This window comes from Abramis brama (assembly GCF_963993115.1).
Source record: "Abramis brama genome assembly, chromosome: 15".
NCBI classification, from domain to species: Eukaryota; Metazoa; Chordata; class Actinopteri; order Cypriniformes; family Leuciscidae; genus Abramis; species Abramis brama.
Window position 1 is genome coordinate 27529420 of NC_139977.1, and position 27818 is coordinate 27557237.

The 27818-nt window shown below is 36.3% G+C and overlaps 1 protein-coding gene across 21 annotated transcripts in view; it reads right to left on the reverse strand.

Annotated features, from left to right (window-relative positions):
* mapk10 (mitogen-activated protein kinase 10) overlaps positions 1–27818 on the reverse strand; it is a 64776-nt gene that overhangs the window by 36562 nt on the left and 396 nt on the right. For 11 of the 21 annotated variants that reach the window (XM_084137776.1, XM_084137788.1, XM_084137789.1 and 8 more), the window contains one exon: positions 3716–3787. In XM_084137776.1, the coding sequence (XP_083993902.1) occupies positions 3716–3787 (72 nt within the window). Of the gene's footprint in view, positions 1–3686; positions 3788–27818 lie in introns of all 21 variants that reach the window. The other 10 variants (XM_084137773.1, XM_084137778.1, XM_084137781.1 and 7 more) reach the window with 2 other exon arrangements.

Consider the following 27818-nt stretch of genomic DNA (forward strand, 5'->3'; position numbering starts at 1 on the left):
CTTGTCTCATAGCCCTGCAACTTTATATCGCCCAATTGCATCTTATTTCACCTAATTATGTTGCAATTTTGAGATAAAAAATGTAAGTTGCACGGGATATGAAATTATGTATATTCCCAGCTAACAAGGAATGTTCTCAGAAGTTTGTCTGGAAATGGTTCTCCCAAAGTTATGAACAACGTTCTTCCAGTAACGTTAATACGTTTGTTCATTAATAAGTTATCTGTTTTTTTAATAAAATGTTATTTATAAGTTTTTTTTCTGGTTGGACGTTTGTCTAGCTTTTTTTTAAAGAACATTCAAAAGTAACATTCCCAAAATGTTTACAGAATGATAAAATGGAAATTTTCCTTAACAATTGTATAGCCAAGAAAAAAAGGTTTAATTTTTTTTTAAATTTTAACTGGATGTTTTGAATGTTCAGAAATCATTCAGAAATAAAGTTTTCATAACTTAATGGCAACATTATCAAAACATTCAGAAAACATATTTTTGTAAGCTGGGTAAGAGCATAACATCTAAACATTTCAGTTTCGCTACTAGAGAGAGCATCTTATCTGTGCTCAGATATCTCAGATATCACACTATATTAAATCAAACTATCAAGGTTATCAAGGGTCTCTCTGTTCTGGAGTTCATGCCAACGACGGCACAAGGGCCAACTGTGTAATCGATTGTACTAACTGTCACATAGTGAATGTATTTCGGGTATACCAAGGGAGGAAGCTGTCCACATAATTTCACAAGCTAAAATGGTAATAAGTCTATCTTCATCATGGGAGTAACCCCTCACTGCAGTGCCCGCCTATTAAACTGACTGGGCTAATTTGAAGCTAATGAGCTAAGATTTGCGATAATTGCTGCCTTTTATTGAAACAACGGATAGAGCACATAGAATGGTTTGGTTTTATTATTGTGGTGAAATTAGTTCTGTTCCAAAACCTAATGAGCAGCCTAGATGACATTTTAATGCAAAAAGCATAAAAATTCATAACAATAATAATTTGTTACATTTGTATAGCGCTTTTCTCGGCACTCAAAGCGCTTTACACATGGAAGGTGGAATCTCCTTAACCAGCACCATCCAGCATCCACCAGAAAGGCCCACCACACACCAGCTTACTGGTGGAGAGTGATGAAGCCAATCAGTGTATGGGGATGATTAGGAGGCCATGATGGATGGGGGCCAATGGGTACATTCTGGAATTTTTAATGACCACAGAGAGTCAGAACCTCGGTTTAACGTGTCATCCGAAGGACGAGTAGCATACAGAAATATTGGGTAAAATAATCAATTTTTCACATTTAATGAATATATAAATCAGGCATGTGATTTATATATTTATATATTCAATTATTATTATTAAAACAATATTTTAAATGCAATATTTAATAATAATAATATATTACATTATAATACAAACTGTTATAATAAAAGTATTCATATAATTATTATTATTATAAACAATAATTATTATTATCATTATTATTTTACATTTATTTTATTTTACAGAGCAACAGTAAAATAACAATATTTTAAAATGAAATAACATTTATGGTTGCATTAATTTATTTGCTTTCAAACGTTAAACCTTTGAGCTTTTATTTTGGCGGAAAACTGCACGAACCTTAATGCTCCTCGCTGTTGACAATAAAAGATTTATAATATATAAATACTCCTTATATTAGGAAGATGGTTGGTGCACTTTGCGCTCCCAAAAGCAAATTATGATTGACTCAAATACACAGCACTTGCAGAGTAGCATTTTCTGTGCATCGAAACTGAAAATGAACACAGTGCTGTGCTTTACTCTGAAACATGCAGTGCATCAGACTATATATTTATATAATTGCATCACAACAGTTGCAATCTGATGATCGCACTAAGCCATATCACATTCTCACAATCATGCATTGTCAAATTATTTACTCAAATTTGGTGCTTTGAACCCTGGCTAACATGCAATAAAGGGTGTCCCGCATATGGCGCCGCAAACTCGCACAGCGCTGTCAGAAGCAGTCCGTCCAAGAAATAAATGTATTAGAAAATACATGCAGTTTATTTAGTAGTTGTTTAAGGCTATTTGGTGATTTCAATCATCATACAAAAACCAGCCAAACACCAGCACCCCCAACAAACATTTTTCGGATTTTCGAATTTACGCTAATCAAGTGAGTCATACTTGAAAATGTGAAAATATGGAAATCTGTATAAATATGGAAAAATCACATCCCTGATGAAAACATAACAATTCTCTAAAAAGCATAAATTCGTAGCAAACAGAATTTTTTATGAATATATATTGAAAACAAAAATACTATTTTACCAAATAGTATTTTGTTGTGTCATGCTAGCATCAAAATCTATTTGAATCAGTTGAGAGTCAAGTCTCCCGTGCCCCATATAGGCAGTAGCCAGGTTCTGGAACAGAGCTGACACACTTTTAGGGGTATGAAACACACTTGGTTCAGGAGTCAGTTGCCATTTAGTCATTTAGCGGACACATTTATTTAAAGTGACCCACAGAACACTTCCTACAGTGACAGTCCCTGTGGAGGACACAGAGGTTAAGTGTCTTGCTCAAGGGCACAGTGTTGATTCATGGATCAATCCCTCTGGGATATGAACCTACAACCTCTTGGTTAACAGAATCTTTATCCACTAGTCAACTGCCCTCTTGACCTGGGATCTGTATGTCACACTGAAGGTCATTCTGACAGGTGATGAGGATCATTTAAGGCCCAAACGAAAAGGACAAGAACCCAAAGGAACATATGAGGTGGCTTATTGAATGTTTTGCTGTGCTACTGTGATTACTGTAATTCTGGGAATAGATACTGTACTTCATATTTATATCAAGCAGAGGGATGTTTCATTATGTAACTCTATCATTAACAGGAAATTATACAGTATTCTGATATGTAATCTGATATTGAATCATTGTGTTTCCACTGTGTTATTTGAGAAAGTTTGTTACAATATAGCAGTTACAATACAAATCAGGTCAACAAAATATTCTGTTTCATGACTCAAGTCAGTCAATCTAGAGCCCTAAAATTAAGGAAGATATACATCTGTAAATTAAACTTAAAATTATTGTTCACTCAAAAAGTTAACATTCTGTCACCATTTACTCGCCCTCAATTTGTGTTGATGGGATGCAAAAAAACAACAACTTATTTTTGTGCTCCATAGAAGACAGAAAGACATATGGGTTTAGAACAACTTGAGTTTGAATAAATGATGGCAGGATTTTCATTTTTGGCTAAACTATCAACATGGAAAAGCATTTGCAAACCATTATATTTCAGAGTGAAACAATATTGTGATGAAAAAAAGTCACTTTCCCGGAAAAAAGAAAGTCCTATGGGTTTGCAACAACACAAGGGTGAGTAAATGATTCAGACTTTCTTTTTCCCTTTAAGTGCTTTTAATTTGAATGATATATCTGTATGACTGCATTGATTTTAGAAAACACTTCCATGCATATTTAAAGTGTATTAAGATTCTCTTAATGCATTTTGGGAAACCCGACTCAGAATGGCTTGGAATGCTGTGAGGAACTGATCCTGTGTAAGCTGTACATCTTCCTTAAGGGCCCAGACATGCTGTCACCAGTATTTATTTTAAGCAATGACACATCCACAAGTATGACGGGCAGAATGGAAGTGAATGAATACTCTACCTTTTAATTTACCTGTATGGAACACACACCTGACAAAAGGCAATCTTCACATCCAGGACAGGAGCACTGCAGTTATATAAGAAACGTCTGTTCATAAATACCTGAAACACAGCAATACAACAAGAAGGAAAAGATCAAAACAGGACAAATGGTAGGAGTTTTCCCTCTCTAAACTGATATTGAGGTGGTAAGATATTTGTTTTGTTCCGTAATGCTCGTTTCATCTCCATTTTTCAAGATGTTTTTTTTTGTGCAGATATTGATATGTGCTAAAAGAGAGAGAGAGCTGTGACGATAAACAACACTTTTTCTGTATTTCTCACATCTACCATCTTGATTCTGTCTCAAAGGCCCTGCCCTGTGGATATATCGTCTCTCGGCACACTGAGGATCTTTGCATTAGCTGTGCGTATGTGTCTGAGGATACAGGCTTTCCAAGAATAGTCAGTGTCATCCAGGAGTCAAAGACAGTATGATAATTTGGTTTGATTATTTCTTCCGCCTGCTCTGCTCTGTTTCCTGTTACATTTTTTTTTTCTCCCCCAAGGGACGAGAAGGAGCTTTTGGTAAGCGTTGTGCACCCTGCCTTTCAAAGATACCAAAGCCCTGTGGATAAACGTTAAATATTCATTAGTGTTTTCCAGACTTCATCTCAGTAACAAAGGGATCAACCCATATAGATAGACGTCATTTTAACGTTATGAGATAATGTTTTGATTTGTTTCGTTTTTTATTTCTGGTTATTATTACTGATTTAACTTGGTGTGTTAAACATGTTAAAAAATATATTTAATATTGATATATTATTACCAATAATAAATAAAAATCTGTATCACAGATTATAATATCGGCCATCAACAAATCCTTTTAAGCTATTTTAAAGGCAGGGTAGGCGATTTGTTCTAGAAACATTTTTTGGAATTGTATTTATGTATGTTTATGTATTATTCAATCCATAAAAATCACAATACTGCTGTTTAAACGCAGCCTTATAGTGAGCATGACACTTGACACAAAAAATCTCATCAACCCCAATGTAAAATCAAGTCTTTCATTCTTTTTTTGTAAATATTGTACCTGCCATTAAAATAATAAAATTTAAGGCATAATATCTAAAATACCATAAATGGTTGTGCCTTCGACACATATTATTTGTAGATGATGGTTAGGATGTGTCAGTGATGTTCATGCTGGTTTTGAGTGGCAGCTTACAGCTGTGTGTGTAAATGGCATGAGGACTGCCCACAGCCCACGAGTGTTTGTCAGATGATTGACATTAACAGCACTGCTTTCATTTCCTTTTCACAGCGGCTGCACTGATGCTCTGAGACAAAGAGCATGATGGGATATGCTGCAGCTCCGATGATAACCTTAATATCATTGATTAAAATGAGTCAGTAAGATGGAAAAAGGGAGACATCTTAGAGAGAGAGAGATCTTAAATAACTCCTTGTTCAGTAATTTGCAGGTGCTGCTCCTTAAAGGACAAATCCAGTGAAAAATGAACCTAGGGGTAATTAACACATGGTTACCGAGTCGATTGTTCCCTGCGATGTACTAGTGTTATGAGCTAATCTGTTTTTAAAGATAAAACTCTATACATTCGATTTTCATGAAAACGCATCGCAGGGAACGATCGACTCGGTAACCATGTGTTAATTACCCCTAGGTTCATTTTTCACTGGATTTGTCTTTTAATTACTGATTTATTTTCCTTCATTATTTGCTGTCTGGAGTTGGTCCAATAACAGTGCATATGTGTAAACTCCTGATCAATACAGAAAGCTTCATAAACACAAGCATTAAATTAGTGATTATTTTGCTGCTGTGCAAATAATGATTCACAGATTTAATAATGACAGAATTTTTTTTTTTTTCACTTTTAAATCAAAGCAACATGTTTTTTTTTTATATTTCAATACATCCTTAAAGTAAAAACATTTAATATATTGATGTAGCACTCACAAATCATGAATCTCACAATTATCGAATCATGTCCTCATTAGTTTCTGTTCCTTTCAGAGGTGGACAGTAACAAAGTACATTTACTTGAGTACTGTACTTAAGTACACTTTTTAAATATCTGCACTTGAGTATTATTTTTTTCTGGAAACTTGTTACTTTAACTTCACTACATTTGAAAGACAAATATTGTACTTTGTACTCCACTACATTTCTGTCATGATTGGATTTTTGCTGGTGACAGACAGCCTCTTGTAGGGTCACGTGTCGTGAAGTTCGGCGATTAGTACGATTTCTTTCTACTAGTGATCTGTGAGAGACAGTTTCGTTGTCACAACTAACGGTTTGAAAGTTTTGTTTTCATGGCAAATAAGTATTTCTGTACTATTGCTGTTGGGCAGTTATACAGTTATGGTTGTGTAGCTGGGTTTTTTCCTGATCAGTCTTTACAGACTACTTGATTCAAATGTGCATGAATGGATACACATATAGATGTGTACTTTTGTGGGGGTGTTAGGAGTGTTAAATAAATAAAAAATGAAGTTGTTTAATTTCTCTAGGTTTTGTAACGTTCTAAAAGCTCCTAATTCCACAGATAAACTGGTCAGTGTATTCACTAGGTTGCTTCAGAGGCATAAGGTACTGTAACAATGCAGCAATTATAAAACAATGCATTGACATTTACTTTTTACTTTTGATACTCAAGTACTTTTAAAAACAAGTACTTCTGTACTTTTACTTAAGTAAAACTCCGTCTTTACAACTGTTACTTGTAATGGAGTAATATTTGACCAGTGGTATCTGTACTTTCACTCAACTAAGGAAGTTGTGTACTTTTGTCCACCTCTGGTTCCTTTATACTAAAAGTGATTCATTCAAACATTCCGACAGTCTGTTACCATGGCGGCAAACAAATACTTTTTTAGAAAACAAATGAACTTTTTCAAAACTGATTTATAAAAACAGCATTCGGCTCAGGAGAGCGTCCTTGAACAGATTTCAACAGTCTGAAGGCACACAGATTTGTATCACTCACATATGGTAATGCGATACAAACTCCTGAGATATTGAGAATTTACTGTAAGCAATTTTCAACAGCACCAAACAGAACAGAAAAAATAAATATCACTCTCAAATTCTCCCCCTATCTGCCACTTTTCAAAAAACAAATAACCCTGCTAGCATTTTAAAGAGGACCTACGGTAGCTATTATGCTTTTTAAAAAACATTTGTGAGTGTGTAATGTTGCTGTTTGAGTCACGAAGCACCAAGTCACTGCAAAGGGAGTTATTCTCTATATCAGCACTGTTTCTGAAACGCCTCGAATGTAGTCTTTCTGGGGTTTTTCCAGGAATATACACATCACAATATTCCTCATTTAAATAATTCCCACCCAAGGCATACGCAAAAAAAAGGGCGTGGCCTGGTTGAGTTGTGTTAGTTGTTGTGTTAAAGCTTGCGGTTATGGTAAGGGGCGTGACACTTCCTAAACACACAACGTTTTTGACCAATCACAAGACACTGGTCCAGCCGATCAATCAGAGCACATTGTGCTTTTCAGAAAGAGGAGCTTCACAGAGACCGGAACTAGGCAGAGAGTGTGTCTGAAATCGCCCCCTATGCCCTCATTCACTATTCCTACATTGGTCCAGTAATATTGTCAACTTGAAGGAGTGAATGAAAACAAGCGAGTGAATTCGGACACTGAGTGCGCCGGAAGGGCTGCCCCTTTTGCATAGTTTGTGCTTGCTGTTTAATAATCATTTGATACTTAGCAAACTGGCAGCTCCAGTACGTTAGTAAGGTGTAAAGATTTAAATCTCAAACTCTGTCAGGGAACCTATTTATAAACCTTAATTAAACAATTTAATAATCAATTAAACAGGAATACCTATATGATATTAAGCTGCAGCCACATTGGACCAGCGGTTTGGAAAATGGATGGATGATTCAGCTGCGGGCGCCATCTTCTGGCGAGACGCGGGAATTCGTTCGGCGCAACCCTCACACGGTTGTACACTTGTTGTTGCAGTGCATTGTGGGATTGAATAAGTGCACTCGATAACATCCACTATGGTTTCGGACACCACTACAAATGGCTGTCCCCTCAAACAGTGCCCTATTTAAGGATATAGGGGGCGATTTCGGACACAGCCATAGCGTTATTGACAGCTTGGACAGAGAGGTGCTACAATAATGTACAATAATGTTCTTTTTTTAAAACATTCAAGCATGAAAACCTGTTCTAGTAGACCCCAAAAACAAAATCAAGACTTTGTAAAAGGGCATAATAGGTCCTCTTTAATCATGGTACTCCAATTACTGTCTACGCAGGATTAAAGTCACATTTTACACATTTTACTTCTGTAAACTGACATATTTCTGAGTGAAACAGGATATTCAGTGAGAAAAGATATAGGATGGGGCTTATTTTATCCATCGGAAATCGCTTGAACTGTAAAAAGTGAATTCTACAGTCCAATATGGATGAGGAATATGGGAAAAAAATAAATAGATACAAGACAAGTGAGAGAAAAAGGTCAATCTATGCTTCTCAACACCTTCAAATGAAAGTTTGTGTTTACTGCAGCACCAGCTATGAATGCTAAAATAAAATCACACCAAATCAACACTTTCACCAAAGGAACAAAAACAAGGATGTGTTTGTGATTTTTAATGAACAAAATATGAAGCTAGCACATGCTTATCATGCTGCCATAATGCTAGAGTTTTTTTTTTAGCACAATCCTGTGCGGTTGCTAGGGTATTCTGGGTTGTTGTTGTTATAGGGCATTACAAAGGTGTTGATTACTAGCCCATGTCAAAAGAGCTCTTGCATATACTGTTCCCTATATATGTCCCTCTTTTTAACACCACTAATGTGAGTGTTTTATAGGAGAAAACAGACTTTTCTTATAGAAATAATAGAACAGCAAACATTAGGAGTTTGGTGTGGCATCAAATCAAGACTACTGGTTTTAAAGTCTCCATAGCAACATACAGTATTTCACACGATCCTCTTAATTTAGACATTATCGATTGCTTAGATAAGCTGAGATACATGTATACACACTCTAGAGCTGCTCTTCAATAAATATTTGACAGCACGGTTGAACTGCACAGAAATATTAGGCTATCTATAAAGAGGAGGATATGGCAAGGTCAGGCCTGATGAATGAGACCGAGAACCGATGAAGAACCGTGATAAGTAAGTGATGAATTACTGAGTGCAAATATGACATTAACAGAAACAGGACGCAAGCACAGAGCAGGAACTCTGCCTCCCCAAGGGTCCAAAAAGGCCACAGCTACGGTAATAAAACTGATGCCTGGAGATTAGAAACAGAGCTAGACGGATGCACAAAAAGTCTTCCAATTGTGGATCAAGCACCAACCTCAAAATACAGAATAGAACGGGTGAGTTTAATAATACTGGATTGTGAGTAAGCCCTCTCATGGTATTGACAGACCTATTGATTTGGTTAGGGTGCACAAGATATTTAATAAAGTCGATCTTCAAGCCTGTCAACAGAGTGATGTGAAGGCACATACACTGAGTTTGTGCTCAGTAAGATATTCATTATTTTATTCAGCAAGGATGCACATTGATCCAAAGTGACAGTAAAGATTTTATGTTACAAAAGATATCTATTTCAAATAAACGCTGTTCTTTTGAACTTTCTATTCATCAAAGAATTTATCATGGCTTCCACATACATATAATTATAAGAAATGAATAATAAAAACTGTTTCTTGAGCAGCAAATCAGCATATTAGAATGATTTCTGAAGGATCATGTGACACTGAAGACTGGAGTAATGATGCTGAAAATTCAGCTTTCCATCACAGGAATAAATTATGTTTGTAAAATATATACAAATTGAATTGTAATAATATTAATATTAATGTTTTACTTTATTTTTGATCAAATTAATGCATCATTGGTGAGCATAATAAAAGACTTCTAAAACATTACCAAACCCACATTTTTGAATGGTAATATATATTAAACCATGTATTTTAATAAAAATTAAACTGAATAAAAATAAAAATTAGATTGTTTTTTAGTTGATGGACACAAACTAAAAGGCAAATTTATCCATAACTAAAAAAGAGATTCACATTATGTAGCACTTGAGTAAAAACATGTCTCAAAACAGTACTATATTATACATATGACTCAAATGATACAGCCGAATCTCTACCAGTTGACATATTTCTTCCGCTGAATTGCATATACATCATACCGCCAGCCCTAGTAGCTGTGCGTGCTGTTATTATGCCGAAATCTGTTGTTCACACAGGTGGTGCACACCAGAGGCTAATTTTGTAAAGTGTTTGGACAGCGTGTGAAACCTTTAGTACACAGCGGCCATATTGAGATGAACAGACAGGTGATTTCAGAGCTACAATGAATCATCACCTCTGAGACCCAACAGATGGAAAGTGTACATCATCGAAACTTCTTCCCTCTTAACTCCCCTCTTCAACAGCTTCTTGAACGCAGAACATTGATTAATTAGTCTATTGTGTCTGGAGATTTCAGGTCAATTAACACTGACGATCTATCAGAGGGATCTATGCTAAAGTGATGTTGTTAATGTGGAGCAGAGCGCTAATGCTAGGATGTCCACAGTTGTGCTGTGCTACATCCATCGATTAGCTTTGCAGAGGCTAAACAATGCTATGCAATGCTAGGTGTTCAATTAGCAACAAAGCGGATAACCCTACTGAAAAACAAAACAAAACAAAAAATAAAACAGCTAAATCTAGTCTTAGCTGTTTGGTTCTTGCGCTAGTGTGGCAGTTACAAACCTCGAGGGGGCGATAGAGTTAACTTTAAATGTCAAACTGCTTGCGATGTTTTTCAGGTAAACATGCTGACAGTTTAACTCATTTTAACAAGATTCTCTTCAAACTGTTGCACTGCTATGGCAGTAGTTGACCTAAAAGAGAAAACAGGCCATAAAACAAGGTTTATGCTATGCTAACAAAATAGAGCTTGCGTAGCTAGCTAGAAACATCTGCATCCACATACATCAGAACAATCGGTATGTTGTTAAACAACAGTACAAACGCACTGTAGTTCTATCCCTCACAGCCTCAGTTTCCCTGTCAAAAAATAAATATGGCGCCACCCTGACTCAGGTCTATTAGAAATGTTGCATTGGCAAGTCATTGAAATAAAATAACTTGAAGTACTAAAATGACCAAAAATTGCTAAAAACTAAACTAAAATTAAAATGAAAACTAAATATATAAAAATAAAAGCTAATTCAAAATATTAATAAATAGGCTACTAGTATATAAATAATACTAAAATAACACCATGGCAACTAAGCCTTGAACAGCATGACAGCATTGTGAGACCGTGACAACCAGATGTGCTAATTACCATCATTCACCTCAACTGTGCTTGATTTGTTACAGCCACCGTCAAATCGCTAGTGTTCTGAGGTATATTATTAACGAGTAGCGTTAGATTCTGTTAAGATATGCGCATGACCTTCTTAAATATGCGAAGAGAGGTGAGAAAGACAGGATGTAAAATAATGCATGAAACTGAAGCTGAATATGATAATAATGAAGGGGAAACAGACACTCAATCTCTCCTCTTTAATGCCAGATACTTCATGTCTGGCTTATGTCTGGGATTTTAACATTATTCAATCACTCTATCTGTCAGCCATCAGAGGTTTGGCAGGAATACGTTGTCAGGGAAAAGCTAAATTCTCCTGAAATTAAAGAGATAATTAAGAGAAAAGAGGAAATATTGCTATCATAGGGAGGGGTGTGGGATAAAACAAGAGAGCAGATGGAGAGAGATTTTTTTGGCAAGGAGATTGGCAAGGAAATTATGGATGACCTTTAATTATAGAGATTTCTGTTTTAATGATATTTATTTATTTACTTTTCGATTCATTTTAAAGGTAAATTACGACCTCCGAAATGTAAAATCTCCAAAACAAGAATTGAAGTTAAAATGTACCCATGATTCTGTTTAAATTAATAACTCCAGATCCATCTGTATATGAAACTAGATTTTACATTCACTAAACAAAAAGTGAGTAATGGTTTCCTGTGCAAAGCCTACCTTTTCCTGCCTTAAACTCACACAAGATAGATCATATATAAAATGAATAAATTACTTTTTAAAATATGTATTTATATACTATTATAATAAGTAGTATTACTCTTTTGAATGAACCTTTATTAGCTTTTAGCTAACCTTAACAACACTGCATACAATCGTATAATTTCCTGTTATTATTGCAAATTAGAAACCTAGCAATTTTCAAATAAAGAAAAAACATCAATGTCAAATGTTTAAATGTTACACTGTATCTTTTCATATAAAATGTGGGCAGGTTAAGTAAAAACCCGAATGACTGGCCTGACCTGTATCTGACCTGCTTCTGATAATACATCCAACTTTAAGAACACAACAGGAAATGATCTCAGACGCACAGGGGTCAAAAGGTCCCTCTATGACATTTGTGTTTTGCTCACCAAAGGACAATCTCCAGACATATTATCTGAAGAATTTACCATGACAACCAAAACCAGAGTGATGAATAAAATCCCCACGGGTGTATGAAAAATACATGCAATCAAATTACAGACTCGCAGTGCCTCAAAATCCAATTTTAACCCTTGACAAGACCATGAGAATGAGCACAAATCTGAATACAGTTCAGGATCCTGTAACATAAAAACAACTGAACAGCAGGGTGGTTTCTGTTCTACATCACGTGTTTATGTGTTTTGTATGTGATTTTGAGAGGCTGTCAATGGCAGTGTGGCTGATTTACTCAGGAGAAGTAGCAGGTCATAAAACATTTCTGCTCACCGGGAGCCAATCTGGGCCCTGTCGGCGGGGCTGGGGGCCATCTTGACACCGCTGGCAGGTATCTTGTGTGTGGGCGGCAGATACCGTACAAAATCAGCTTGAAAAAGGAGACAGATGTCCTTGCTGCTGCCTGTGCTGTTTATGTTTCAGAGCATGCATATAATGATATAGGGTGGCCATGTTGTTACACATACACAACGAAATCCTTTCTAATGGATTCTAATGTATTACCATCTGTTTATGTGTGCGCAACTTTGGCTACGACAACATTAATCTGGATACATTTGAAAAAGGCGTTTTCGTTTCAAAGCGCTCTCCGTCCACACTAGCGTTTTCAAGCGTTTTCCGAAAGTTTCTCGTCCACAACTGAAATGTCGGAAAATGCAAAATTCACATTGCTGACAATGCTGAGCATGCGTAAAACCCCATAAAAGCTCACTGAGATGATACAGACAGAACAAGACATGATAAAGTTAGCAAAATGATATTGTCATTCTGTCTAAATTCTGTCATTTTTGCAGGACTGCGATATGAAGAGTGAGCAAAGGAACATATTTTAGCAATTGTGTGAAAGTGAATGGCACATAACAGGCACAAAACCGGTGAATATCTATCTGTACAATATGCGTCACATGACTAAACATGCGTCATCGTTTTCAAATACCTCCGTTTTCACAGTCCACACTATAACGCGAAAACGCCGTTTTTAAATGTATCCACTTTGGAGAGCGTTTTCAAAATGCTTTATTTTCATTAATTAAAATGCCGTCTCAGTGTGGATGGAAGGCCAAAACGGAGAGAAAAAGATGTGTTTTCAAGCGAAAACATACAAGGCCTTTAATAATCGCTCTTAGCATGCGGTTAAATGGCTAGGCTTTTTGAGGCAAACTATTTTTCTTTTCTAAGTTAAAGATTTTCACCTGCTGGACTGTAAAAGGGTAAGTTTACATGACAACGCTGTACTAAAAAACTTAAAAACAACGTTGCCAAAATGATCCCCGTTCACACTGATCCGCGATAACGATTAAAAACGCTGTTTATGTATTCCAGGCCAGAAGTTGGTTTTAGGTTTTCAGTTGAAAACGATGTCGGGAAAACGCCCCCTTAAACGGAAGACGGTCAATCCCATTGACATCCATTGATGGATGGATCATGTCCAATATCCCTGAAGACTTGAAGCTGGGCTGGAAAGCATACTTGCATATGTACTCCTCACAACTTCGGTTTCATCCGTGTCAAAAAACAAATATGGCGCTATCCTGACTATTAGATGAAAAACTTATCTTGACTTGGCAGCTAACTGCAAACTATAACTGAAATAAAAGCTAATTTAAAAAAAATTACAAAAAATTACAATATTTAAGCTAATTGCAAGTTTTACAATGGCTAGAATTTGTTAAATAAAATATTTACTTAAACTGAATTAATTGCCTAATTGGTAGCATTAATGATGACAAATGCAGGAGGAAAGGCCAGAAAAGAGCAAATCTGAAAATGCATCAAACTGGGGAATTAAGAAAATCCCTGCAGGCAAAATCTCAGTCAGCATTCTCCATAAGCAGCAGTTCATCTAGTATATCATCCTCTAAAAGAGACCAAAGCTTTGGTATCAGAAGAGCATTTCAGACAAAACTGTCTGAAATCATAGACAGATGAAGTAAAAACTTATTCTAGTTCACCAGAACAGTGATGTGGGCCACAAAGGGAGAAATCAATTTCCGTAATATGACAAATTTATGTGAAACAGAACATTAGTGGGAAATAACGTGGGACGGGACATAATAAATAAAAACTAAATATGATGTTGTTGGCTATTATTATTTTCCCTGCCTATACTGCCTCAATTACATCAGTAGAAAAGAACATTCATTTCAAAGGCAGAGAAACGTATTACATTTTTATATGAAACATTATGAAAACATATTTTTTCACTGATAAATCATGCACAGTGAGACCAGGGACATTTATTAATAAGTAAATAAGGTACATTTTCTTTTCACATTGTCTATAAAGGATAACTTTCATAAATTATGCCTTAAAATGTCATTTGAAAAAAGTTTTTATTTGACTCTTGCGCTTGTTCAGAGGTAAAAGTCGAGCTGGGAGCGAATCAAACCTGCCGACTGTTGAGTGCTGACAGTTTCATTTAACACCTCAGCTTTTCTGACTTAGTGGGACGTATTTTCAACCCACTTCTGGATTATTCAGCAGTTCTGCAGTCAAACTTTACACACTCCACACAAACACACACACACACAAGCATACATTTTTCCTACATTTATTTTTTCCACAAACATGCTGACAAAGTTAAAAACAGACATTTCTGGCTGCCAACAGGAAAGTAAAAAAATATATATATATTATTTTAATTACTGCTCCTTGACAGCATTAAACGATGGAGAGCAAATGGACACTTTAATTCTCAGGAAATACCCCCAACATTCTCACAGTTTTACAAGACATCTCAACAATGTCTCAAACTGTGCTCGCATTCGCCAAGATCCCACAATCAAAAGACATGTTTTAAAATAAACTCAAAAACAGCTTGTTTCCGCCACAGAATAAAACATTTTAAAAGATAATTACGACTTTTTACCTCACAATTTTGAGTTTAAAGTCACAATTGCGTGTTTTTTTCTCTCGCAATTGCGACTTTATATCACGCACTTCTGATTTTATAACACACAATTGCTAGTTTATATCTCACGATTCTGACTATATAACACGCAATTGCGACTTTATATCATGCAATTCTGACTTTATAACTCGCAATTGCGACTTTAAATCACGCAATTCTGAGATAAAAAGTCAGAACTGTGAGATAAAGAGTGAAACCCTAAAGGACAGAATCCTTTCGGCTGATCATAGAAGACACCATAAATTGCAAGGCGCTTCAAATTCCTCAAACCTTCATTGGAGTCTGAGCTCTCGCTGGGAAGAGCTGTAATGTGCTTTGTTTACTGTTAATTCAATGGCAGACATCACTCACTAATTACAGAGCACTTGGATATTTTGCAGTTGGCTGCACAAATGCATTGCTGGAGTCCAGGCACATAATTGACTAGAGCAGTAAATCAGCGCAAAGGGTTGTGAGACGCCAGAATGCGACTCTCTCTCTTTCCATTTTGTCTTCCTGGTCTTAAATTGCCTTGCTCTCTCGGTTTGGGCCTTTATCTTTTTGTCAGTACTTGCATGTGTATGTGTGTGTGTGTGAGACATCAGACTAATCCCACTCTAGTTCACTTTTAACTCTGCAGGGTCCTGGATGGCTTAATGATATGAATAATTCACATCTCCCCTCACTCACAGTCTGTTCGTTCCTCAACCGAATATACTATTGCATTCTTCTTCCTCTCATACTGCATTGTACAGCATACATCAGCCATTACTCAAGTCTTCAGTGTCACATGATCCTTCAGAAATCATTTTTATATGTTGATTTGGTGCTCAAGAAACATTTCTTATTATTATTAACAGTTGTACTGCATACTATTTTGGTGGAAAGTGAAAACAGTGATCCATTTTTTCAGAACGTTCAAAAGAACAGCATTTATTAGAAATAGAAATCGTTCGTAATATTATAAATGTCTCTACTGTCACTGTTAAACAATTTTACTGTGTCCTTGCTGAACAAATCAAAATAAACAACAATCCACAAAAAAAACACAGGAGCAACAAAGAGTAGCTTGTACAACACAAAGACAAAACCAGATAATGAACAAAACCAACTCAGGGGGTTAAATACTCAAGAGATAACTATGATGTGCAGGTGAACATAATCTGTAACCACAGAAACAAATGGGAGGCGGGAAAATGCGAACAAAGGAAACAGGCAGTAAACAGGAAAACAAGAAAATACAAACTAAAAGTCCATTAAAACCGAAACTCAAACTCAGGCTGAACGTTACAGACAGCAACATTATGCTAATATAATTTAATAAGATTCTTCATTTTTGAGAAGTTTCTAAGACGGCATCATATGATGATTTTTCAGTTCAAGCAATCCCAGAATGCACTGCAATGATTCAGTCTGGATTGAGCTAAAAAATGAATTGCGACTGCGAGAAATAAAATAACAAGCATCCGAAATCGCATACTTAGGCGAAAAACAGAATGTGGCAAGAGTAACATGTCCGAATTCACAGTCCTCATAAAAGAGTAGGCAAAAAAATTAATTCAGGAATAGCCTACAACAAGTGATCATCTTTATGAATGAGTCATTGAATCATTTACTCAACCAATTCGTTCAGATCATTCCCTCTCAGTACTACCTTATATTTAGTTCAGCACTGAAAACTATTTAGAAAATTATAAATTAAATTAAAATGGCAATTTAGCCAATATTTGTGTGTGCTATGTATTCATAGTCATAATATCGCATTTCTAGATTAGCAAGTGCCACTTGTGCGGTTCACATAAGGAGCACTATTTGTATAGTTATTTAGTTGCTCCCTATGTACAGTATAGTGTTCCAAATCAGTCACCTATAAGTTATTTCATTTAGGATGCAGATGTCTATGGAGGCTGTAGGCAGCAAGGCAGAGGTTTTGGAACAATAAAATGGCTAATATAAACCAAGGATATTTATTAACCTTGATGGTCTGAGCAAAACATTTTTTAAAACATTGTTCTAAAGGATCTGTTGTTGGGAACGCTTTATTTTTCTCCCTTTCATGTAGAAACAACATCTGACTGCTGCCCTTGCTGTAAATACACCACCAGCTGCACATCAATATTGTATAGCATTTTCTAAATATGGATCCAAAACCATGCCTACCAGCAACAATGACTGATGAAAATGAGAGGTAAAATCCAAAAGTATTTCTCCATCCCAACACTCCCATTACATTAGGCCGGCATCTCGTTCTGTGCAAAATCCCTGCAAAACATAATCTACAGGCTCGATCTGGATTAGAGCTAGGATATTTTTGAGCTGGGGTTTCAACATTATTCTGACAACGTGTCTTTGCGCGTGTGGCTGATCATTAGACCGCCGATGTGATACTAATGGATTATAATAATGGATTTAATGAAGCACATTTCTTTAAAAAGAACAGCAGCTTGTGATTGCGTGTTATGTAATTTCTCTCCATTTTGGCGCTCGGGTAATGCAGATTGATAAGGGAATAATGTGATCATTCTGTCAGGTTCAAATCCTTAAGCTATTCTGACCTGCAATAAATTACAAACCCTTTTAGATTAATGTCCCATGGATGAAAATAAAGCACAATGGCTACCTCTAATATCCCTGGGCATCTTTAGCTAGGAAGGTGAAATAAATAAATATATATTTATATATTAAGTGAATGGGACAAAAAGACAAAGGGGCTTTTAACGTTATTGAATTAAGTGTGTGTCCATAGCTAGTGGACGGCTGGATTCATCTTTATGCCACAGAGAAGAACGGAGCATGCTCAGTTGCTCTCTCATCCTGTGGGTCACCCTCACCCTCTCTCATCCTGTGGGTCATTTTCATTCACTTCAGAGCAATGCAATGGAAGTTAACAGTACAAAAGAAAAGCAAGACTGCTTTCATGTACTTTTTTATAATATCAGTCAGGGCTTGTGCACATCACAATGTGTTTTATATAAGATAAAAGATCCAGTGACTCGATTATTTATAAAGCACTTGGAGAGACAAAGTAGCTTTTCAGTTCTTTGCCTGTGCCTTGACTTCTGCCTTCATGAAGCTACCTTCAGAAACAGCATGCTAACTAAAATGTGACCTCAAGTGACTGATTTTGATGCTCTCTATAGGCAACAACTCAAAATGAATTAGAGACAAAAAAAATACAAAATACAAAATGTTAGAGAAAAGATTCCAATCAAACGTGTCATTTTTGTTTTTATTTATATACGATTATATTATTTATTAATATTTTAAATGAGATTTTGTTTATATTCATATTTATATTAATGTATTAATATTTTGAATCAGTATCAGTTTTTTATTATAATTTATATATATATATACTGTATCTTAAACTTATTTCTTTCAGTTAGTTCAAATCAACATTTCTAATTGTAAGTTCTTTTTCAATTTATATTTTACTATTTATATTTTATTTCAGGTTTATTTCAATTACTGAAAATGATTTTTAATATTTAGATTTAATTAACATTACTGATTCCAATAGAGTTTGATGCTACAATAATATGTTAAATGACGTGATATTCTAATAAACATGAAAATATTGTGTAGTTCATTTTAATTCGTTTTGTATATTTTATTGATATTTTCAGAACTGATGAATGACTATCTTGATTCATTTCTTTCTACTCCGCCTTTTTTCCCCCACTGAGCTTAAATGTTGCAGGGAATTCTGGGATCGCCTTCTTACATGATGATGGCATTTGGCCATCTTAGGAGGCAGCATAATATATTGTATTAACTTATACCATTCACTTATTGCCTATGACGCCTTAAAATGTACTCTAGGGAGCTCACTAAGAGCTAATATGTTAGAAACCACAAAACTCTCTTTCGAGTGACACATCAACCTGTTTGACAGATTCAACCTTCCCTCATTGGGTGGGAGGAGTAAATAACAAACAACGCCTCCAAACACTCAGTCATGATGTCTCTCCTATTCGCAGCATTCATCACCCAAACTCTCTGCAGTGACTCAATGATTTTTCTTAGCAACTGCCGAAACACTCAAGATGTCAATAGCGATGTTCTCCACCACTATGACTACGATTCTTATTATCTTGTCAGACGTTTGACTTGCTGTACCACCTTCATCCTAAAAACAATAGAAGAAAACAGGCTGAACGATTGAGCTCACAATGGCAGATGCCTTGAGTGTCCAAAGCAAATGTCACTCACTGTTCTGTTAATGGCTCTCTGGACTCAGCCAATCACAGTGCAACATCCCCAAAGGGCAGAGCCCACACAGCCAATCAGGAGTGTCGGTCATGAGGGCATAGCAGCAATCTATATTTCTGTCTGTCTGTCTGTCTGTCTATCCATCCATCCATCCATCCATCCATCCATCCATCCATCATCCATCCATCCATCCTGAAGTTTAGGTCATCTCTCACCTCTCTGTCCTGCATTTTGTCTGAGTGAGTTCACAGAATGAGAGCAAAATGAGAGACCTGTTTTAGGCAGCGTTATGTGTCCTCTCGGGAAAACCGTTCTATTTTAAAGTTTGACACGGTGCAAATAATCACAGATCCAGAATAATGACTACTAAACAATCAGCTCGAAAAGCTTTAAAGTTCAGTTTATTTCTGGGAATCAGTGCAAACTTTCCGTTTCACTAAATAGTTCCAAGCACTGATTCATTTGCTTAATTTTTCAAAAATATTCACAGAGGTGCCAAAGTCAAATTTTTTCATGGGGAAAAAAAATTCAGGAAAAAATATACACTATCGTTCAAAAGTTTGGTTTTAGTGAGATTTTTTTTTTATAAATTATAAATTAGATCTGTAAAACTGATTAATTGTGATTGCATCTGACAGTTAAATGTGTGTGTGTGTGTGTGTGTGTGTGTGTGTGTGTGTGTGTGTGTGTGTGTGTGTGTGTGTGTGAAAATGGCTGGATGTACGTTATCCCTTATATATATATATATACTGTCTGAAAAAACATTTTCTATCGATCTGAAAAATATATTTTAAACAATATATTTTAATCACTTATAGGTGTATGAAGAGCAAGCTGCTTGTGTGTGCATTAACAGCTCTTGCTGTTTGTGTTTGTGTGTGTGTGCTTTTAGTTTGTTCTCTTCTGCTGTGCACCGGAGGCAAACCTTAAGTCGGCTTACAAGCATTCATAAATATGGCAGTAATTCCACATTGGTCCCATATTCCTCGTCTTTCCTTCCTCTCTCTTTCTCCTCCCCCTCTCCTGTTCTCTCTCTCTCTCTCTCTCTCTGTCCACGGTGCTGTGGGGAACCTGAAATCCTGTCAAGTGAGCTCTGTAGCAGCAGATGCATTCAACCAAACACTAAAGAAAGACATACAACCGAACCTCCCAGCTCAGAGCGGAGTGGAAGTGGATGGCTTGAAATTACTTCAGTGAAATATTTAGAATGCCAACACTGCTTTTTCGAAATTGCTTTTCGAGACCTGAGAGTTTAAATCAGCCACTATAACCAGCTGATCATTTAGAAAGATGGTCAAATGAAGTGAATTTTTTTTTCAAAAGGCTAAACTCTCTCCTTCCTCAGTTTCAGATGATTCATCAGCAAACATGTATGCTCTATCACATTGAGAAACACAAACAAGGTGACACACACTTTCCTAGTGTCCGTAATTAAACACACACATGTAGTAGATTCAAGGGTGGAAGGAAAGCAGTCACCAGGACAGGGGGTTATCCTGGGGGAAATGACATTTGTCCAAACACTTGTTTGGATGACTATTTAGAAGAGCACAAACAAAGCGCAGTGCTAATAACATCTCATTAGTGTGCTGAGGCAATTAAAGTGGTCTCTTGGATAACACAGTCTGCCAATAGGGCAAAGCAAAAACATCTAAATTATTCACATTCCTGCAGTCTGATTAACAGATGCGGCCAATAGACTTATTTCAAAATATAGAGAGGAAACAACTCAAATGCTGAAAGAATGATTGTGGTTTAGACAGGAGTCTTGAAGGAAACAGTTATTTCTACAAATTGTGAATCTTTTTGACTGATTCACTACAAGTATCTATCTATCTATCTATCTATCTATCTATCTATCTATCTATCTATCTATCTATCTATCTATCTATCTATCTATCTATCTATCTATCTATCTGCCTTCCTATATTATATGGTGAGGTTTCAGGGTAACATGCTGAAGTCTTTGGTTTTTCCTAGGCAGTAAACACACTTGATCATTCATTCCTTTCTCCTCCCTGATCAGCATGAGACCAAATCATACCGGACGCACGGCAGGGCCCAACCCACTCCTTGAGCCCTGACCCCTCCGCTTCTCAAGCGCCAGTTCTTTTTTTCCCATTTTCCCTGAACTAAAGTCCAGTGCTTCCTAATATTCCTCTCTTTTCCATTCGGTGCCTCACGCTTGCTGTCTCCAAACCACAGCAATTCCACACTGCACTTTCATACTTTAAAGAAACCAGGAGTACTTCGCTCCTAATACACTGATCCGAAGAACCTTTAATGTAACATCAAGGACTTTTAAAATCTCTTAAGAACCATACAGCTATCTCAGGAACCCCAATACAGTGAAATAGAGATAAGAACCTTTCAAACCTTCATAGGTTGAGGATTCACACACAGTTTTCTGTACTCTCACTAAATGTTTTGAACAGCTATGAGTCATTTCCTTTTGAATGTGAAGCAAATATGGCGTCTTCAGTATGACTACAGTAAACAAATTCAGCATGGTTCAGATGAACTGAGTGAACAAGAACATTCCAGGAGGGTATATGTATATCCTCCATATCTTTGTTAAAAATACAAATATATACTATATATAAAGTGTTTAAAAGTGATACTCTTTCATTTTGAATTAGTGCCATACCTGAACAACAACCACATCATTTAATTTGATAAAACTCATACTATGTAGAATCTAAGAGATCCAGTATATAGCAATACAAAAATAGCTAGTGCAGATGTTCCAGTGGTTTGACATCCCACAATTCCTGTCCACATTAATACTATCAGATAAATCCTTTGCTGACAGCTGTAGTATTCCCGGCTTTACTCAGAACTCTCTCTAAACTGAGCTGATCATGACGACTTACGCTTTGTCTCCGGTGTGTTAAATAAATAAATAAATAAAGTGAATACACTCTCACACATACATACACACACAAACACGTATAGTCACTAATGAGCATATAGCACACACCTAATAAAATCAAATAAGCGAAAATCTATTTATGAACTAATATGAATTTATGACATTTACACTAATGCCTCTAGAGAATAATTTCTCTGACAAAACAATGGGTCAGAGACATTAATCAACATGTTAATTTGACACTGTGTAGTTAAGACTCTTAAACAACATTTAATATACATTTAATGGGCTTGGCGGATGATTTAATCCACAGCAACTTACACTGGATTTAAGACTTGAGCTTTAAGATGCTAATATCTCCAATAGTAATCTAACAAACTTTAATCTATGACAGCAGCCTAGAGAAGCCAATCAACTCTTAGTAGAAGTGTGTTGTTGATGCAGTGCTACTGGATTTACAACTATCAGTTATATAAGATCAAATCCTAATGAACAACTGAAAGTAATTATATAAACAAACAGCAAGCCAATAACTGCACCATCTGTCAATTCAAGAGCTTTCATCAAATGTGAAGACGACGTACCAGAGGATAGTAGATTAATATTGCTCATAGTGTATAATATGAACATAAAAATTAAAGCAACATCTGCCAATACAGATGCCGATAGTTTGGATAGTTTTTCTGCTATCTTTATTTTTAAAGAGCTAATTTCTAATTAATATATTGTAATTTTGAAATAAATATAAAAACCAGTTTATTTTACCAAATACATTTAGCAGACTAAGTCATGATTAACTTTCCCTTTGAAGAGATGAATGGAGGTCAAACATGAAAATGAGAAAGCTATTGATAAAGTCGTAGAGTTTTTCTTGCTGTGGGCTGCTGTGTTCAGTAATCTCAGAATCAATCCCAGCAGCCTTTGTGGTATGTTTCTTAAAACCATCGGCTTGCACAGGAAACATTCCCCTTGGGGCTGAAATTTCACTGAATACCACTGTGCTGACGATAAACATTATTTTACAGTGTACAGAACATCCAATGTGGTGCTAAATCTCTTCACGGTAGAAGCTTGTGGGAGTACAGACTAAAAAACTGTAATTCTGTTCTATGCTACAGATCGTGTAGGTTGGTTATTGTTGAACAAGATCTGCTTTTACAGCATATAATTAAAGAGAGCGAGTGCTATAGATGTCTAGTCACTTAGAGGTGGAGCTCGGTCTAAAGCCACGCCCCTCCTCTCGCATAATTACAAGTATAATGAGCATCCTGTTACTTCACGCCCACAGCTGACATCATCCATCATACGTCTGGACAGACGCCTACAATAAGTCCAAAGAATTCATGGATGATTAATTCAGAGTTCACAAACAAAATATCCCAAATTTAAGCATGATTATAAAATGATCACTGCCGCTACTGGGAAAATGTGTGTATGGAAAACAAATGTTAGGGTTTAAAATCTGTAAAACACACTAAATAGTCCTAAAATAGCAGAAATATTACAGTAGTTTATGAAATTAGGTGTTTATTGTATTTTTTTATATTAGTTTATAGTCGTCTTAAGTAGTCTTAAAGGGATCGCACACCCAAAAAAAGAAAATTCTGTCATCATTTACTCATCCTCAGAATCAGAATTCCTTTATCAGAATTCTGCATGTTCATGTGGTCAGGTCAGGTCAGGTGTCTAAAATTTCCAGGAAAAAAAGAAGATAAAATTACAGGAATGTGAGATGTAAACTCAGAATTACGAGTGTAAAAAAGTCAAAATTGTGGGATGTAAAATCACAATTACAAGACATAAAACAGCAATTTTGAGGGAAAAAGCGCCTGATTTCTGAGATAAGAAGTTGCAATTACCTTTTTTATACTTTAAGTCCATGGCAGAAATAAGCTTCTATAGTTCCTCCCTATTTACTTTCATTAGCCAATTTAAAAATAATCTTTTCAAGTCATACTGGTTGAAAACAACATGTGGGGTGAGTAAATGATGCCAGAATTACCCATTTAAGCATTTTTTATTGTGCAATTTATAAATTGACTAGTCCTCCCTCTAAATGCCAACATGCCACGAGGAAGAAAGACATATTGATAATCCCTCTTACAAAAGTAATGACCTTAAAAAAGCATCCCTGAAAATGTGCCATGGCATAAGCCAAGAAATTCACTGAATGTTTCAAACATTGAAATAAAAAAGTGTTGATATCAGCAGATTGGTAATGCTTGATACCATTCCAATAACATTGACACCATTGTGTTCCCTGGTTAGCAGTGACATCATCTACAAATGGCTTTGGATGGTAACATGGCGATTTTAGTTGCATAACGTGGGCCTGCGATAGAAACATTACAACACTGAGATGGCTTAACCGAGTTCGACTAATCCTAACCACAATCAACCAGAGACAGAACAAGCTATTGGCTCCAAAACATCAAATATTAAGTGGGACTGTTCTTTGACCGCATAGCAGCAGAGACTAAAATTATGATTTTGCAGTCCCGCAGAGCTTGTACATGACATCTAGAAACATGTAATTTTTCATTTGAGACCTCAAAACCTGATGACCAATTTCAAAGCATAATCACATTGTTAAATAAACTGCAACTAGTGATACAAAACACTACTTTTGCTTTCCAATGGATGTGGCACATGAAATCAAGATTCAGAAAGGTTACTGATCCAACATGAATGCAAACAATAGCTAAATATGCAAACAAACAAACAAGCAAGCCAATAAATATTGATGGAAATAACAAGTTTAACCCTGTCTATTGCAGTGGACTACAAAACTGGATGGGTCAAGCATCTATTTACAATAATCTATTAAAGAGTCCTTGAAAAAAAAGGTGACAATTCCCTATGAGTGTGGTCAGTTTGCAGAGAAGGATTGAACCATCCAAGTCATATCCAGCCAGCTTCTCAAGGCTTCAGAAGTCCTTCACTAATTCATTCCCAAAATCACTCTTTATCTTTCCAAATGTCAGCACACGATGATCACGACAACCTCTGACACTAAACCGTGAGCCAAGTCTAACCAGGGCACCCACTGGTTTGTGATTTAACAATATACAGACACAATAGAACAGCCTAATTAGCCATATGGGGTCTTTTGGGGGGGTTGATTGGTCCATGGACGTCCCTCAGCGTTATGCACAGTGCCTTGCCAAATCCTGCAGTAATTGGTCCATTTTAACAGAGTACTGATGTTTAAAAGCCACATTGTGCCATTGCATTAAAACAAAAGCATAGATGCTTAAATATTAATCGCTTTTTGTATTGAAAATGTGTGAACAGCTTGTAATGAAACTTAGTTATGACAGACTGATTTTTGTGCTGGGAAAATTCAAAGGATGTGACGGTTTTGCGCATTCCCGAGAGCTCTTCCGTTCTATAACACATGAAATGAATGCTTATACAATGTTCAGGATAAGGCAGAAAGAGCTATTCTGTAATGTAACGTCAATGTGTCATGCAAAGAAAAGGGATTGATTCAAAGTATAGTCTCACACAGCCATATCTATATAGTCTATAATCTCAAATATACTTTGTAATCAAGTCATTGAGAGCTTGTGCAAACATATCCACATCGCTATGATCAGATGCTTTGTTAGTATACATATTTAAGTATTCATCTAAACGTCGTTCTCAGTAGCGTGGACGGCGTCAGGATGTTCAACAGTATATTGCTGCAGGGGTATTTCCAACTTTTTACTTCTAAGCGAACAATGAAAAAGAACTTTACCGTGAGTACACTGTCAGAAATAGGGGTACAGTAGGAGTCCATTTCTGTGCCCCAAGGTACAATCTACACTAACGCACCCCATAGGGCTTATTATTGGACCTCAAGGTACATATATGTACCTTTTTGAGGGTCAAAAAGCATTAAAAGGTACATATATGTACCGTTTCTTTTAAAGGTTAAGGTACAATATTGTACCCTTGAGGGTACAGCCCCAGTGACAAGCCATTGTACCCCTAAAGGTACAATTATGTACTGAATCACTTTCAGTCTCTTGTTGAGCAATAAGTTGCTGTCTGCAGTTCACTTAACGGCCACCGGTGTCACTAATAACAAGAGTTTCTGAATTCTACATATAGCCCCTTTAAAATGTCATGAAACTTTTCAGCACAGGTCGGAAAAGGTACAAGGTTTTGTCAAGCTACAAGCCCCCCACCCCCCCCCCAGAATATGGAAAGCCGGAGTGGAGAAGGGTGACAACAGAAATTATTTTTTATTAACAAAGTTCGGGAGGAACACGTTCAAATTATCTATCCAATCAGCACGAGAGGAGGCCTATATATATATATACACAACCGACTCACCTATGTTCCTCGACAGTTTTCAACATCCCTCCGCCACCCCGACTCCTCACTCTTGGCTGGTTCCTATCCCAGCAGGGATACGGGGGGGAGTACTCTGGGTTCAGGCCAAAATACCGAGCTCGGAGCCCTCTCCTCGGAAAGCATGGTAAATACGCATGCTCTTTATCTGATTATAACTGTGATCTAGTGAACTCTTTGTTCGATTCAGAGAGTTCGATTTTTCTTTAAAGGAGTTACGTGATCGTACAAATGCAAAATTGAATGCAATAAAATGCAGAAATATATTATATGCCATTTTTTAGGTTCACAATACACTACACAAATACCTTCAGGTCATGTAAGTAAATGCATAACTAAAGGCCAGAGCCATTTGTATTCTGCGTTGAAAATATACTGTAGGTAAATGAATACGCTTTTGCATTTTTAATAGCTTTTAAGACTGTCATTCCACACAGTCTTATAAAAAATGAAAGTGCATGAAAACGTCACATCCTGTGATGTTGACGTGATATTTATTTCAAATAGGAAACCAAAAATAGCCTTAAAAAAACATTTTTTGGGTGGAAAAAAACAACAACATCAAACATATCACATCTAAAAAATGTGTTTCATGACATTTTAATAGTTATTGAATAATGGTTATATTCAACCATGGGTTGAAATAAACAAGTAAATCAAAGAACAGCAATCTAAATTTGTATCAATTTGTGTATCCTATTTTTTTAAATGAAACAGTGTAAAACCATCTCATTTTAAAAATAGGATACACAAATTGATACAAATTTCACTGATTGATTTCACTACAAGAAAAAAACAAAAACAGCAGGTGCTTTTACCATATGCCCCATCTCAGACTCCAGGGTGAACTCACATATGCTTAGATAACAGTTCAAAAATATAAAATGCAAGAAAAAGTCTCAAAATATGGAATTTAAATTCTTCAACGGCAATAATTTTACCAAATTTAATCAGTTTAGCATCTATAAGAAGAATAGAGCGTTATGTTAGAATTAAAAGGTATTTTATATTAACCAGCATTTGCATACATGTCATTGTTGTGACTTCACATTCTATCAGTCCATATTCTAACAAAGGCCTGCCGTCACTGCAAACAGGACATATGATGCAGGACTGCGAGTGATGCAGGAAAAACATGGATGGATGTGCGCTCACGCGCTCAGATCTGGTAAACACCGGAGAAATCCTGCCGTTTACGCGTCTGCTCGTTCTCGTGCGCACCGCCAATCTTGACTGATCATTTATTTTCCTTTAGCCACAAAGACTTCGACTTCATTA